The sequence below is a fragment of the Amphiprion ocellaris genome, chromosome 9, assembly GCF_022539595.1.
Source record: "Amphiprion ocellaris isolate individual 3 ecotype Okinawa chromosome 9, ASM2253959v1, whole genome shotgun sequence".
NCBI lineage: Eukaryota > Metazoa > Chordata > Actinopteri > Pomacentridae > Amphiprion > Amphiprion ocellaris.
In genome coordinates, this window is record NC_072774.1 from 6,777,787 (window position 1) to 6,795,215 (window position 17,429).

A 17,429-nucleotide genomic window follows, 5' to 3' on the forward strand; every position below is an offset into this window, starting at 1 on the left:
TTCAGCTGAAGGGTTGAAGGTCAAAAACTGACAGTGTTTTGCTTGTCAATCACACCGACTCGCTGAAAGAGTTACAGACTGGGAAACACCATCCGGGCTGCATGTATTTGGTGGTGAGGGGTCATTAGGCTGCTCATTTGGTTGGCAAGGAGGTGTGAAATTTATCACCAGGCTGCTTCCATGTCTGCTTGGCTGATTAGGGACCATGTTAGTTTCACTTTATTCCTGATGTAGTTTTTTCTGGTTTAAATCAAAACATTATGAAAGGTGAAGGAAAACTTCTTACTTGGTACATTATGTTCAAACTTTTTGCAAGTTTGGGCTCCTAAAGTTGTACATAAGTATAGTGTTGGCTTATATTCCAGTTCAGCTTTAAACCCTCGGAATCTCAAGTAGTTCATGGGCATTTTTTTTCTCCTGTCACATTTTTACTCACTGTGGGCTCATTTTCCACTGCAATATAAAGTGTATGCCATAAATCATATTAAAGGAAAAAGTTGCGTTTCTTTGATTACCTATTACACACACAAAAAAAAGATAAATCTGCAAGTCTGAAAAGCTACAATATGTCCAATATTTTTCCAAGTGTGCAAAACTGGAAGAAAGAAATCATGGCTTCACATGTAAGATATGTTTTTTATGTAAATTTATATTTATGCAGTCTCTACAACCTTGCTTTTTTCTCACAACTTTTCACATCAACTCTAGAAAGATGTTTCACCATGCTTAATGTATCTTCCAATAGGTTGCTTATGAATTTGTTCCTCTATATACGGTTTTGGAGCCATGCTGCATTTACTTTTTTAATCAAGTATGTTTATTTTCATTGCAGTCTCTCAGGTCATCTCCCCTCTGCTCTGTCTACAACACAGCCTGCAGTTCATTCAAAAATTCACAGAATTTTTTCACATCACTAAAATCTGCAGCTAGAGCGTAGATGTTTTTTTAGTTTTTTTTTGCAAATTCGGGTGCTAACAGCCAATTTTTTTAAACGCAACCTGTAAAATAAAATGATAAATATGACAATTACAAGCTTAGATTTGATTATTTTTTCTGATAGAACACTACACACATAACTTGTCCAAAGACCATCAGAAAGTTGAAAATCTGATGAATCTTTTTGCTTTTGTAGTTTCTCACTCTAATAAAGGGTGTAATTTTTCTATTTTTTGAAAGACCACTTGCTTTTAACACCTGCTACAGAGTTTTGGGATTGACAAGGTTCTATAAAAATCCACCCCAGCTCAAATTGGGCAATTCCCCCCACTCTGCAGTGTGAACATAGTACTTCTCAAATATGTATAATAGCTGGCAACACATTGAAGAGTCCAAAATACCACACACGCATCCAAGAATTAAGAAATCCTCCATTTGCCTCTTAAAAACCGCCTCTTTTCCACTGAGTGCCATTGACCTTTGGCATTTAATCATCAGGGCCAGTCCCCTGCAGCCCAACAGGCAGACAGCCAGTGACAGCTTGACAGTCTGTCTAAACTCTGGATGGAGGTTGTGTTTTCACAGTGCAGGACGGACACCATCACTGCCAGCGGCTCAGTTACCAAAACCAGTACCTGCACCTCGAAACGCCATCAATATGAACGCCTATTTGAGTGTGGATATGGTTCAGTGTGTCTCTGTACGCACACCGACCTCAGATCAACAGTGGCGGGAAAGCTTTTCCTGTGTGTAAGGAAATGGGATTGACATGGGAGGGAAAGTGGGCTGTTATTTGATTTAGCCCTCGGTGCAGCCATGTGTGTGCGCTCTCACACACACACTTAACCCCGAAGGCACCCGATCCTCAAATCAGTCCCGTGTCGTGCTGCATTTCTGAGCGAGGATAAGGAGCACAGACTGTACCGAACACAAACCTACAGCAGGAGTGGAGCTGCAGTTTACAGGTTGCATAACTCCAACTGTGGGATGGACGGAGGAATGTGCACTATGAGGAGGTCCCTCCCTTTCTGCTTGAAACACACCTTGCTTCTTATGGCTTTCGCAGATTGTGCTTTAAAGGCCAAGTGCACGATCTTCTGTCCATCATTTCCATCTACATTCTTTCCCCCTCCCTTTCTTCAGACCTCCGCTCCAAAAAGCCCCACGTCTTGAGGTTCCTTTTTCATCTCAGCATTTTTTCGATACAGTACAAACAGAGCAACACACTCGCATAGTGACATAGCTCGCCCCAGGGGAACAGGGACAGGGCTTAAATGTTTAATGTTGTGGTTTCAGGGGGACTCGGTGACTGCAGCCAAAGGCAGAAACAGATGTGCCTCTCTCAGATTCAATTAGTCCTTTTTTTTTTCTTAAATACACAGGAGAGGAAAAGACGCAGTAAATGACTGGCAAAGTCTGCAAGAGCACACTTGTGGTCCTCCTGCTGCAGGTTACAGCTGCACTTCAAGCTGATTTTAGTACAGTTGATTAATTAGTTAGATAATAAAATTAATTGGCAAGGATTTAAATGATCGACTCGCATTTTTTTAACTGTTTGCTATCACAGAATTAATAAACTAATCATAAAAATAACACGAGATTAATCAATCATGAGCATAATCATTAGCCCAAGCCCCGGTTTCCTCTCACCGAGCAGCACGAGGTTAATCTGTCTTTCTCAGGATCACACATCCCAGTTTTCTGCCGCATCTGGCAGTGGTGGCTTGTATCCATTAAGTGCCTCTCTTCAGTTTCACGTTGTTTTAATCAGCGCTTGTGTGTATATGTGTGTGTCTGTGTGTGCGGCTTCTCATTGGTATGTGTCCCCTGACCGCAGCCATTAAATACCAGCTCTATTTTAAACCTTGAGAGCCAATTAAAAGTGTGTGTTCATCACAAAACCCATGAAAACAAATAAAAAATCACATCTAGATGAAATCTGGTGCTGCTTGCAATTAGGATTCGTTGCTGCGCAGGCTGTTGGGAAATGTTGTTGTTTAGCAGAATGTGATCGGAGCGATGTGAACTCTGACGGCCCTGGAATGCAGCATGGGGTCCCTGTCTCAAAACGCACATACGAACACATCAGTGCGTGTTCTGTTTATGAATTTAGCCCGAAAAGGGTCATGTGAGATGAAAGAAAGAGTGCAGTGATATCAGAAAGCTATATTATAATAAGTGTGTTTGTGTTTGTGTGTGCATTAAACGTGAGAAGTCTGTGTTTGATGAAGATTGCTGGAGACCTTGAAATCAGTCCCATCTGTTGCATTCTTTGAAGCCCTACGTTTCCAGTCACTGACTCTCTCTCTCTCTCTCTCGCTCTGTCTGCAGATCTGATAGTGGGGGCGTTTGGTGCTGGAGAGGTGTCAGTGTACAGGTAAAAATGCAAACAAGTCTTACGTAACTTCCAAGTTTTTGCAGCTTAAAGTGTGTTGTGCTCATGCATTTGTGCCCGTTTGTGTGTGCAGGGCTCAAGCTGTGGTATCTGTGGAAGCTTCGATGATCCTGACGCCCAGAATCCTGAACCCCAATGACCGACAGTGTCACCTGCCTCAGATGAACACCATGGTTACCTGGTAAGAATTCATTAGTATATCTTCAGAATACACAGACAAATTAAAGGACAAACCAACACAAAGTGTCTTAGTGAGGTGTTGAATTGAACACATGCTGCCAGAACAACTTCACTGCTCCTTAGCATTGAGTCTTCAAGAGTCTGGAACTCTGCTGGAGGGTTGCAACACCATTCTTCCAAAAGACATACCTTCATTTTGATGGTGGTGGAAAGCTGTGTCTAAAAGTCAGTTCTTGATTTCTGCATCCACATAAACAGGTCGATGTAGACGTTGAAAGTGTACGCTAACACAGTTCTATTTAAGTCTTGACTGTACCCTATTGTGGACAACATGGACACATAGTTGTTGTTATTTTACTACTTCTCTAGCCCATGGTTGTCTTCTTGGAGGACTTCATTATACACCAATTATCCACAACATTAAACCACTGACAGGTGAAGTGAATAACATTGATCATATTGGTTCTATGTGGTGTTCTGCTGGAAAACCTTGGCTTTTAGCATCCATGTTGATGAGACACATAAATGAGCATTTTCCCAGAACAAGCACACTTCCTCATGCAAATCACAAACCTAAATGTGGGCTACCCTTCCAGGAAAATGCACCCCACCGCATTGCAAAAACATCAAACAATCAGGAGCAATCGCCCAAGATGTTGATTTGACCTGCAAACTTCCTAGACCCCGTTCTGATCAAACATCACAGGATGCAGTGGAACAAGTTTGATTCCCAGAGGCCCAACTGCACAACCCAGAATACCCAAAGGATCCACAGCCAACGTCCTGGTGCCAGACCCCATAGGACAGCCTGAGAGGTCCTCTTGTACAGGCCCAATGGTTCAGAGTATTTTTAACCACATGAGGGGGACCAACACGATATTAGGCAGGTGGTCATAATGTTATGCCTGACTGGTGTACATGCACAGTAGGTCGTATCTGTGTTGTCTTATATACGTACCATTGCTCTTGTGCCATAGTTGCTGCATGGACACAGATTTTTGGACATCTGCGAAACACTCTGCGTGAATGTGGACAAATGACAAAATTTACACAATGTGGACCCTAGCAGAGCCGTAAACAAAGTACAGCACCGACCAAACACCTGCCTTAAGGCCAATTCCTGCTTTCTGCATGACTGATGTGGATAGCAAACAGCGGATGTGCACATGTTTCTATTCATAGAACAATAGCAACGCATCGATCTGCTTCGCACATGGTCGCATCGCCCCTCATATGGAACACAGGAGAGGACACAGGGCTCCCGTTGATGTTTCTGAAAGGCAGAGGATTTGTGCTTTTACAGGATATAGCAGCTGGTTACAGATTGTGCTGTAGCATCGTGTCAGTGTGTATTCCTGAAGTGTGACAGTTTCTTGAAAGTTTGAAACTTCCTATATAAAGCATGCACAAATCAAAGAACCTTGATCGTGTGGCACCAGCTACTTCAGTTACAGCTCTTTCAGTGATGAATTTTAATGGTGGAAAATGACCAAGAACTTAGTCTTTCCTCCAGACCAGAATTTGTTTTAAGCCCCATTTGTCTTCCTGAACATTAGCAGTTGGCATATTTGCAGTGCGACTAGAACTGGCAGCTCCAAATTTTGTGCACACAAATGTTCACAGAGGCAGCACTTAAACCCTTGTGGACTTGTTCAGATGAACTGACCTTAAAACATTGGTCCGAAATCTAGGTGTTCATGGGAGTTAAGTTCTGGTGAAAGGTTCAAGTTTTTCCTTTAATTTGTCACTTGATTGATTTGATATTCCAGTTTCATCACTGATATGTAATACTTTATCTGTCCTTGTGCTTGTTTCTCCTTACATGTGTACATACTTTATATTTTTGGAAACCAAAACTAATATGGCCTCCGTTCATACCACAGATGTGACTTACTGGAGTTAGAACAAGATTGGGCAAAAAGTTCTTTAAATGCACTTTTTACCTTGTAGTCTAGATTTGAGTTTTTGAATCTTATTTGTACTTCTTAACTGGTATTTACTATCACAACAAAGGCTTAATGCTTCCTTTCTTGGCCAAGTCTCTGTTGAACATGAGAATCTAATCTCACTGAGGTTAAATAAGCAGAACGACAGAACCAAAATAATACACCAGAGTCGACAAGAGCGCAACAAATGAACATGATAGAAAACGCTGACTTTGGAAAACAGCTAGCAATTAAACATGCAAACCATTTTCCAGAGAATTTACACTAGATTTTTTTTTTCTTGTTTGTGAGATGTTTTTGTTGCTCCTCACCACAATTTGTTGTAACGTTTCCCAGCTGTGTGTAGTGGCGCCATTTCCGTTTGGCATTGCACTGTGGGACAAAAGAGCCTATCGACACCAAGCTCACAGCCAAGATGAAAAAAGAAAAGTGACATTTTGGAGAATTTCTAATTTAGTGACTTCTTTACAGTGTGAGCATTCATACTCTGGTCTAATTTATCTGTAGTTTGGAGTCTGGAAACAGACCGTGCGTGTGCGTGTGCGTGTGCGTGTGCGTGTGCGTGTGTGTGCATGTGCGTGTGTGTGTGTGTGTGTGTGTGTGTGTTCAGGTGAATTAAAACTAAAGGGATCAGAGTCTTAAACAAACACACTAATGAGGCCCACTGCTGCACTGAGCCCCCAGATCTGTAACAGAAATCATGCTGCTTATACAGTATGATAAAGTGGTATGCAGCATAAAGTGTACGCTTTCACAAATCACACTCGCACTGACAGATGTGACAAATATTTCACCCCTCTGCTCTAGATGCCTGCCATCAGCCAACGTCTGTTTGTCTGCATCTGTAATGAAAATGCACGCTCGTATAACCTGGAAAACTCAGATTTATGGGACCCGGCAATTAATTTGAAACTGCATAATTCTGTTTTGATTATATTATTGTTCCTGCGGGTAGCAGTCTGTCTTTGAACAGTCTGGGGGCGAGTTTAGTTGAGGGGGAACCGGCCTAAAGGCTCCCGCTGCTTCGCCACAGTCTGTTGTTGGTCCAAACTTATTGGGGCTGGAACTGCTGCAGGACTACTTGGACGGGAGAAGTGGGCTCGGCCCGTTGCCATCGCGGTGTCTGCGTGGTGGTGTGTGAGTATTGGCACCGAGTGAGAAGGGAACAGGGTTTGGGTCGGATTTACAGAGAGCACTAAACTGTGGAATTTTGTCAAAACAAAACTCAGCTTATTTAAATAAACCGCCATAAAATTTCGGTTCAAGGTATGGAATCGGAGAGGACGAACGCACACGCAGGGAGTCGAACGGCAGCAGATTTAAAGTCCGTCTGAGGCTCTTGGGTTTCAGAAGTGTTCTGACATTTTTGTTGTGCTTTCTACAGTGAGAGCCACAGAGAACATTACATTCAAGTCACATAGTTAAGCATCTGATTTCCTGAAAAATAATCACCCAGCGTTCTTTGAACCTAAAGGTCTTTTAACAACGCCGACTGTTGTTCCGAATGTGTTTCTGCCGTCCTCAAAGGTTCTTTTAACACTCTGGCAGAAAAATATTCTGTTTGTTCTATGATCAAACGGGGAAAAAAGCAACACATTGTGCCTCTTTTCGAAAGAAAAGTCCTTTTCAGACATGCGCTACTTAACGTTGCTGTTTCATCAACCTGTAGAGGTGTTGGCATTCTGTTGTTCAGATGTACGCCGCTTTTATATTAATGATCCTCACAGCTTCATTCAGACAACCACATCACAGTAACGCAAACAGCCAGAGTAGAATATTTGTCGTACATATGAGATTGGACAGTACAAAAAGTGATGTTTAAGTTCACAGTGTGGCCTGCTGTTGTTAGATCATGATTGATCCTGTCTCCATGTCAGGGATCATTTTTATTCATGTATGAATGATGTTACTGCTGTTGTTGCAACTCTGTGGATCCTGCTGCTGCTACTGCAGGTATTTAACAAACTCAGAGGAAAAACTCCTACAAACACCCGGAAGCAACAACTAAACTTCAGCTCCTGTTAATAATTTGTCAAAACTCACATTACAGTCATTACTGGCGAGTCTCATTAATCTAATCGATTAGAGACTCTGTCTTCTTCGCAGTGACGTTTTATTTTGACGGACATTTCCATTTATAATAGATATAAAATTGTAGAGTAAAGTGACCTTCACCTTTTGCATCCTCTGTGATGTTTTTGGATCAGTGTTAGCGCTAAAATGTGGAAAGACCTTCTCCGAATCAAATCACACAACTCAAAGTACATTGATGTACATGCCAATAAATCAATGTCAGTGCATGCAGTTCAGACTTGTGCCGTGTTGAACGTGATATAGAAATGTTACTAGGTCCAACCTATTATGATTGCATGTCTGAAATGGGTTAAAGATGGCAGTGAGAAAACAGCTTATTTTAAACATCTATTACCAATTTTATCCACAGACAACATTAAAACCACCTGCCTGATATTGTGTAGATCTACTATGTGCCGCCATAACAGCTCTGACTGATCAGACATAGGACCTCTGGGGTTTTCTAATGGTGTCTGGCATTGGGATGTTGACAGTGGATCCTTTTTGTACTATGTGTAGCAAGGTGGAACCCCCAGTAGAACATTACATGTTATGAGCGTTATTCACTACATCTATCAGCAAAATAATGCTTTGCTTACAAAAGGAGCAAGAACATTTAGCATTTCCAACTACGTTTAGAACTGAAAAACAAAGCTTCATCCTGCAAGTTGACAGGATTGGTTCTTTAGGTTTGTTATGTATAAAACTCCTGAAGTCGCAATCTGTGTTTTGGACAAGGTCTTCAGTACCCTGCAGTATCAAGCTGGAAATACGCAGCTATGGTGTTAATGCTTATTTCACTCATGGCATGCCTTCTTGCATCTGAATAACACCATATGGACATGTTAATGTAAAATACTTGATTTTAATCAAGTATAAGGACCAGTTATTCTTGAAAAAAAGTAGTTTATACAACATTTTTTGTGGTCACATCACAAATCTGAAGTGTTTATGCATGAGCCAAATGGCCACATTCAGGGCTGTGGCAAAGTGAACTTTCTCACTTATTAAGCAGACTCTTGGTATTGCAGGAAGGGGTTTCTGTGTGGCCGGATAGCAGAGTGCAGGGTGGAGGAACACAGATGCATTTGGGGAAAATTACATACAATAATGAGTAACTGAGGGCCGGAGCTGTTGTCAGTAAACTGGGGGGTCATTTCTCTGCTGCATATGTTTAAGTTTGACACACAGTGCTTATTAAAGTCACACTCCCAAAACCATGAAACATACACATGCTTACATGCAACACATATTAAATAGGCACCACCTGGAAAGGTTAAAGCAACTTAAGGGAGCAATTTTTTAAAATAGAAACCTGCATTTTATCACACATAAACTCACATCTGCATCACACACATTTTCACTGAAGGAAAACGAGCTCATCGTTATTGTGTCATCTAATGGGGATCCTAATTATTAACAAACACACAAGCATCCACAACATCTGCATTCTGGTTGTTAGGGATTGTGCGCTTAACCCAAACAAACGATAATCACATGAAGTCATTTTCTTCATGCCTCATATTGCCGAGTCTTCAGTGTAGCAGCGGGAGCGTTGCGTCTGTAAGCCCATCCAGATTAGTGGATATGGCCTCCCTGTGAGAGAGTCACTTTCCTGTTGTTGATTAAAGAGGTGATAATACACATGCACACACGCAAAAACACGCTCACACTTCAGCTAACATGCTCATAAATAGAGGAAATGCAGAAATGTTTCGCAGTCTCCCATGTCTGCGTGTCTAATGGTGGGGCCTGTGTGGTAATTCCCGCTGCCCCCTGGAGTACAGGGCGGAAGAAATGCCTTGTTTATGGGCAGATTATTTTGTTAGGAAGTTGTTTTTTAGGATTTTGCTGGTCATATAAATGTCAAGAAGAAGTGTGAACAAAATAGCGCATTTCAAACAACAGCCGTTCCGCTAAAGTGTTTTCCAGTAGGGAAGTAAGACTGGCATTATGAAGTTTCAATATTAAATTAAGACCCCACAGTGTCATTTATTATGTAAATTTACCCAAGGAATTTCAATATTACCGCTAAGACCTTACAAATTTACCTGACTAATTTAAGTATGATTAAGAATCTACTATATATGTAACATATATTTACTAGACCATTTTAGATATTAAAGATCTTACAATATACAATACAAGAAGATCCTACATGCGGTCTTCACCCTGAAAACCTCCAAAGGAAGATCCCCAGGCTTTTTAGGCATCCTAATCACGTAACTGAACCACCTCAGCTGGCTCATTTCAACACAAAAGAGCAATGATTGAAGTTCTAAGTTCCTCACCCTATCCCTTACCCTCAGCCCAGCCATCCTCCTTTTGGTAGTTTGTACTCGTGATCTCGTTCTTTCAGTCTCACCAAAAGATTGTGACTATAGGTGAGAGTTGGTCATAGATTGAATAGTAAATTGAATGCATTGCCCTCTAATTGAAGTCCCTTTTCACCACAACTGTCACAGCATCCACATTTCTGTTGATGTTGCATCAATTCACCTGTGCATCTCAAGCTCCCTTTTCCCATCACTTGTGAACCAGATCCAGTGATACTTAAACTCCTTTTCTTGGGGCAGCAACTTACCTCCAACCCAGAGGGAGCAATATACTGGCAGAGAACCATGTCCTCAGACTTGGTAGTGCTGAGTCAGTCATCCTGAATGCTTCACACTCGGCTGCAAACTGCCCCAGTGAGTGCTTAAAGGTCATGGTCTGATGAAACCAACAGAACCACATCATCTGCAAAAAGCAGAGATGCAGCTCTGAGGTTCCCAAACCAGACAACCAATACACGGAAAGTCCAACAAATGCAAAGAAACTGTCAGGGGGGTGTTCAGATAAGGATGAAAGTATCAACAGTCACTTAGGTTAAACAAAAGCATTCAGGGGATCAAACAATGATAACTGAAGGTCCATTAAAAGTCAAAGTATATCTAAAATAACTAATCATGGAACGCAGGGAAAAAGTCAGTCTGGAATAGATGAGGTTAAAAAAAGAACAGGACACTAAATAGGAAACAAAACAGTTTGGCAGCAAACAGAACAAACAGTGGAAAGACAAGAATTTATACAGTGAGAAGGGATTGTGGAGACACAGCACAGGTGACTCATGAAATACAGGTAAAAATCATCAGGGCAATCAAAAGAAGATGGAAACCGAGAGGAAGGAAGTAAAAACAGGTTACACACAAGGGAAGGAAATTTCAAAATAACACAAGAAGTAAAACAAAACCCAAAGACCATGACAGAACCCCTATGAGCAGCATGTTGGCAGCAGCAGGGAGGCAGAACTCCCTTTAAACAGGAAAGATTTTTAGCAGAACCAGTCTCAGGGAGGGCATCCATCTGCCTCGACTGGTTGGAGTGAGGGTGAAGAGGGGAGAGAAAAGGAAAGCAGAGTGAAATAGATAGCAAATAAGAGAGCATAAACACTAGATATGTTGATGAGACCAGCATCCTGAAGTATCTGCAGAAAAGGCAAAGTATATTATGAGAGAGGACACGAAGTTAATACAGAAGTGCATATAAATAAATGCAGAGAGGAAGTGGAAAAAATCATAAAACTCTTGAGGGAAAATATGAAGACAACCTTTTGAACACGATAGCCAAAGCAAAGCATGTACACTACTTTAAAAAGAGGCAGCACCATAAAAGCAAATCGAAAATATTGTAAAATTGCACAACCTATTAAAGAGACTAAGAGTGGACATTACTAGAGCAGCTACAGGATGAGCTAAAAGCGAGAAAAATGGTAAATTTTGATTTGAAATTGCCAATGGCAGGACAAGATCTAATGTGGAGATCGTTCCAGAGCCTGGGTGTGATAAGCTCAGTTGTCTTTGGTTTTCAAGCCTGAAACAGACTACTTCAAAAGTGATATTTTAAGCTTAATTTTGTATTTCACTGGTAACCAGTCCCAATGATACAGAACTGAAATGATGTATTGTCTCTTCTTTGTACCAGTTAAGAGCTGCTGTTCTCTGGACTAATTGTAGTTGGTAGAAACAGGGTTCTCCTTACAAACGAGCTCGAGGGCATCAAAATTACAGACCAGAAAAGTGGGCCTGGAGCTCACTGCTTAATTCATAGCCTTGGATTGTTCCATCGAACATTTCAACACTCTGAGTCTCTGATGTGTCTTTATCACAGATTCCGGTGACGACACATCACAGATTCTATAGTGATGAAGCGTTCGTCTATTTCCACAATAAAAAGCTGTGAATTAAGCAATGTGCTCGGCCTTCTCTGGTAATTAACTGCAGTCAACTAAGGCAGAACTGGGTCAACCCGAGCATGCGGTCATATTTAATGAATTTACTGCTGTGAGAAGCAACTTAATCTCAGTGTTCACCGCACAATTCATCCTGATCCCACATCAGCTTACAAGACGGCAGAAAATCTCATCCTGCATGTTTTAAATACTGCATCAGAAAGTCAGAAACATGCTACCGTTATCACAGTCTTTTCTGTCTCCTTGATACTCTTTTCTTCCAGCCTGAAGGTGGATGTGTGTGCAGCGGTGAGCGGCGTGGGGATTCCCAGCTCTGTAGGTAAGCAGCCGTGCACAGTGGGGTGGTTTCAGATTTAGAGAGGCAAGAGGGAGAAGCACAGAAGGTGGGAAAGTAGTCAGAGCCGCTTCCGTCGTACATCTCATTAGAGTTTACAAATGATTCCTCACTACATAACTAATGGAAAGACACACACACACACACACACCAGACTGGACCTTGTGGATTTAACATGTGTCTTTCTGGCTCAATCTCCAACCTGTCCACTCACACTGTGAATTCTCCATCCACCTCTCCTTCCTGTGTCCAGACCTGAGGGCTGAGCTGCAGCTGGATTGGCTGAAAGGCAGCAGGGGCGGGGTTAAACGAGTTCTCTTCCTGGACACCCAGCAGCCTCAGCACACCGGACTCCTCAGGCTGGGCCACAACCGTCCACGTGCATGTCTGAGCTACATGATTTATCTGAAAGTAAGAAAGTACACACACGAACAAACACAAGTTCATGATTTTTGCATGTGATGTTGTGACTCTCGGGCTGCACAGTGGTGTAGTGGTTAGCGCTTTCGCCTTGCAGCTAGAAGATCCCTGGTTCGCATCCCGGCTTTCCCGGGGTCTTTCTGCATGGAGTTTGCATGTTCTCCCTGTGCATGCGTGGGTTTTCTCCGGGTACTCCGGCTTCCTCCCACAGTCCAAAAATATGCTGAGGTTAATTGATCATTCTAAATTGCCCGTAGGTGTGAATGTGAGAGTGATTGTTTGTCTATATATGTAGCCCTGTGACAGACTGGTGACCTGTCTAGGGTGTCCCCTGCCTTCACCTGAGTCAGCTGGGATAGACTCCAGCCCCCCCATGACCCTAGTGAGGATTAAGTGGTGTATAGATAATGGATGGATGGATGGATGTTGTGACTCTCATTCAGCGATTATCAGTGATTGTATTACCAATATCCGCAACTGGGTCTTTGCGCATTTTTCAAATCTGAAAAAGTTCCCACATGACCCCCTGAGAATCAGCTGCTTTTCTGTGCACAATGATTTTAGTATATTTTCTGAAGTCCTGCAAAATTTTACATTCATATGATGAATATTTTCAGAGTTACTGGCCCTCGAAGTACATGGAGGTTGGTCAAAATCTTTTCCAACATTTCTGAGCCTTATTACTTTATAAGCGCAGGTGAGAGACATAAATTTTCAGGGATGAAAAACACATTTAAGCTGTGTTAAAATCAGTTTTATGTTCACTCCAGGTGTCACAATCTGAAGCCAACATCTTGTTTTTGCTCAGCACGACTTTTTCCTATAACCTACTTACTATCAAAGGTTGTATCATAGTCTCAACAACAAAACTGCACCAGTCTAATGTGCATTTGATGCCAGGATCGTCTTCTAGTTATTACTCCTTCTGTGTCAAAATAAGGTTCTAATATCAAAATATTTTGAAACCCACAAAATGCAAAATTTCTGATTCTATTCACTTGAGTAATTAAAACCGTGATAATGCTGATTGAGTGAGACTACACAGTATGTACAAAAGTGGGCTGCAGGTTTAACTTCCACTTTATGCTGACTTTATGAGCAACATCTTCAGTCTTGATAATCACAGCGACATAAAAGTAGTGTTTACAGTGTTTTCCCAGCTGGTCATCCAGGGTCTGTTAGACATTAATCTGGTACAGTTTGCTATATCCCATATATTGATGCTCAAAGTCGACTGTTGAAAAATCCTGCTGAACAATGAGAAAATGAGATTTAGGCTTCAGATTATGACACCTGTAGTGGATGTTAAGTTGATTTGGTTGCAGGGATCAACAGAGATCACCTTAAAAGTTTTTCTAATTCTTCTGATTGTAAGGGGGTGAAGTAAGAGCCAGTGACTGATTTTTCATGGACTGACCCTGTTGCCTTTTTGACTACATTTCAAATCTCCACATCATCATTCTTCTTCCATGACAAATGATATCATTTTTACTCCTCGTGTGTTTCTGATCACAGATATCTACAAATCAGCTGCAGATATCTGTGATATTAATTATAAGTATCTGCAGCTGAACTATGACTAGTTGTAGTTCCAGTTGTGTTTAAATGCTGTTGCAGGAATTCTGCTTTGTCGAAATGTAATTTGAAATATCTTGAATTAGAGTTTGGACTTGGTGAAATCACATTGCCGATATCTCCAGTTACATCAGAAGCTACAGCAAGTGAGAAGCAATTTGTTTTTGAAACTTACTGTAACACCCAACTGTAACCACACATGACAACATTTTACTGCCATATCAGAGCAGTCAGAAGCCGAAGTTCTAGTCAATTCTGACCCCACGTATGTAATGAGCAAAGATCTTGTTCTCCGCAAATTCCCCTCTGATGAGCTCATAGCATTACTTAAAGATCTTATCAACCACAGCAGCTGCCATTACTTCTACTAACACTGTTGAAATACTTTGATGGACTCGTTTCCAGTGGGATTATCAGACTACTTTTAAGATATCTGCTGATCAAAAATGAATAACAAATACCTCTAACTGTTGTTTTGACTGGTCGGAATGACGTTATGAATATCTGTAGTTTTAATTCCAGGTTGGGAAACGCTGCCGCTAAATGTTAAAACAGCTGAATTTGACTGACGCCACATTTTTCTCTTGTTGTGTTTCTTCACATTAGGAGGACGATGAGTTCAGGGACAAGCTGACCCCCATCTCTCTGGCTCTGAACTACAGTCTGGCTCCTCCTCCTCGTGACCAAAACCTCCCACCTGTCCTCAACCACTACAGCAGCACCTTCCTCCAGGAGCATGTGGGTATACAGACTGAATGTACAGCGTTAATGTTGTGTGTCAAAGAGGGATTCCTCCTCCGTCGCTCCTGTTAAACAGTTTTATTTTGGGGAGTTTTTCCAAATCGACGGTGTTGAATGCTGCTCAGATTGTAAAGGCCCTCGGGGCGACTTTGTGGTTTACAAATTTGGGCAATATAAATAAAAATGACTTAACTTGACTGAGCGTAACTCTGAACTGCCAAGTGTAAGAGCCCGAGACAATTTGATATTATATTTCATTCAGTCATTCTTTGATGAAAAATGCTTGCCTTGGACGCAAAAAGGAATTAAAAAAACATCTGTCTGGCCTCATATCCAGCTCTACTTTGGGTTTTTCCCAGTTTAAGACAGTCCATCTAACCTGTGAGGATCAAACAGTCCAGAACTTAACCACAGAAAAGGATCAGGAGTCTCTTTTACAGCAGAACCTCCCTCTAAAAGCATATGTTACCATACTGTACGTACATGTCCAATGTTATACATCAAACAGGAATTCCTCCTTCATTTTTCCTATTAAAATTTTTAATTTTAAGGAGCTTTACTTGATCCAGATCTATGGATAGAAGGTACACTTCACAGACTGTAAAGGCCTTTGGGGCAAATTTGTGGTTTGTGGCATTGGGATATATAAATAAAAAAGACTCAACTAAGTCTGACTCTGACCTCGTACTGCCAAGTTTAAGAGCCCGAAACAAGCAGGTATTATATTTCAGTCATTCATTCTTTGATGGAAATGCTTGCCTTGGACACAAAAAAGCTTGCTCTCAACATCTAACTCACCTAATATCAAGCTTTTCGCGGTATAAGGCAGATCTCATAATGGGAACCTTTGGAGATCAAACAGAATTTGAGCCCTTTTTACCACAGTATACTGTATGTAGGTAATATAAACTGATTTACAAAATGAAGAAACTGCCTTCTGCACACCCAAACCCAGCTTCATTCTTTGGTATTTATTTATCAAACAAGCAAGCCTGATGAGAAATATGCACTTGTATGATTGCTCCTCCACTTGCAGAATGTGCTCAAATAAATACTATCCAGTTGTAAGTTCTTCCAGAGCTGAGTCTTGATGTGCATCACGCCTTTTCCTCATTTTTGATTGCAGTCCTGGACTGTGGATAACACAAGGTCATGTTACCTCGATAACCCTTAGAGCTTGACGGGTGCACTGTGCTTCCCTTCCTCTCGGTTGAATTGCTCTAGAAGTATTAATTGCAGCAAGGTGTTGCATAGATTAGATGAAACCATGCGACATGGCCTTTCAAATGATGTTAGTTGCTTGTCTTTATGATAAAGTATCAGTGAGAAAAGCAAATTGGAATTTACGTCAAATTTAATTATAGTTACAATAGCTCTGAATCGATCTCCATGTACATTACCCTGATTTTAACTACTCATGAATCAATTATCGCATAGATATGTTAATATCTAGTTAAGTTTGCATCTGTTCAGGGCAATCATTGCATAGACACTCACATATCTATGCAAAAACATGTAAATATATCGCAAGAAGCAGCAAGCGTTTGCCTGGTTTACCATTTCTGCAGGTTGGCTACAGTATGCAAACACTTCAGTTAATAAAATAAAGAGATTTATTCCCATTAGGCACTAAGCACACTGTCTTTCCCAATTTCTAAATTATACTTCATCCCACCATCATGGTTCTAATATTACCTGATTCTAGGCAATCTCCCCTACAGAATTATGCAAAGATATCTCTTTTACAGTGAGATACATGTAAAACATAACAATTTCTTAATATGAAATATTAGTTTTCCTTTTTGTATAGGCTATTATTATTATTATTATTATTATCATATCAAATAATCTAAGATCTTAATAGCCAAGATTGTTCTGAATAAAATAATAATAATAACGTGTGGCTAGTCCTTATTCAGATCAATATAAGAGCTTAACAGTAAAGGCAGTGAAACTATCATTAAAATAGCATAGAGCTCATAGGGTTAAAGAAGTGCTGCCCACATTCCAGTCAGTTTTTCGTTAAAGAAGAAGAAGCAGAAGTTTCTTGTAGTGTGGGATGTTGCATGTTTTAATTACAACACCCACAAATGAGGAATAAAATAGAGACATAGAATAAATTTTACCATAAAAGTTCACTTTAAAAAAATCAAACCAGACTTGTACACAAAGCTGGCAGAACTTTCGTGTGCATGTATTTAACTATACATACACAGCGTCTGCATCCTTGTGTGTCTCAGTTTGTTTTTTCTCCATTTTTGTTTTCATGATGATGTGCGGCACATTTTAAACATTTCCCCTCTCCGTGCCCCTCTTCCTCTCAGGCTTATATTCTCCTGGACTGCGGTGACGACAATATTTGCATCCCCGACCTGCAGCTCTCTGCCAGCATGTAAGCCTGACACGGCCACGTCCTCTGACCCCGACCTGCAAACACTCAGCACTGTCAGACAGCCGCACACACACACACACACACACACACACACACACACACACACACACACAGCCAAAGTGAGGAAAATATGTCTGTTATTTCTCAAACAATGAGTGAAGTTTACATTGAACTTGCTCACATTATAGTCACATTTACCATGTGGC

The 17,429-nt window shown here is 41.1% G+C and overlaps 1 protein-coding gene across 1 annotated transcript in view; it reads left to right on the forward strand.

Annotated features, from left to right (window-relative positions):
- Positions 1-17,429, forward strand: part of itga8 (integrin, alpha 8) — a 62,255-nt gene that overhangs the window by 29,808 nt on the left and 15,018 nt on the right. The window contains exons 14-19 of the mRNA XM_023293155.3: positions 3,268-3,313; positions 3,405-3,512; positions 12,025-12,080; positions 12,349-12,506; positions 14,697-14,828; positions 17,156-17,223. Of these exons, the coding sequence (XP_023148923.1) occupies positions 3,268-3,313; positions 3,405-3,512; positions 12,025-12,080; positions 12,349-12,506; positions 14,697-14,828; positions 17,156-17,223 (568 nt within the window). The remainder of the gene's footprint in view (positions 1-3,267; positions 3,314-3,404; positions 3,513-12,024; positions 12,081-12,348; positions 12,507-14,696; positions 14,829-17,155; positions 17,224-17,429) is intronic.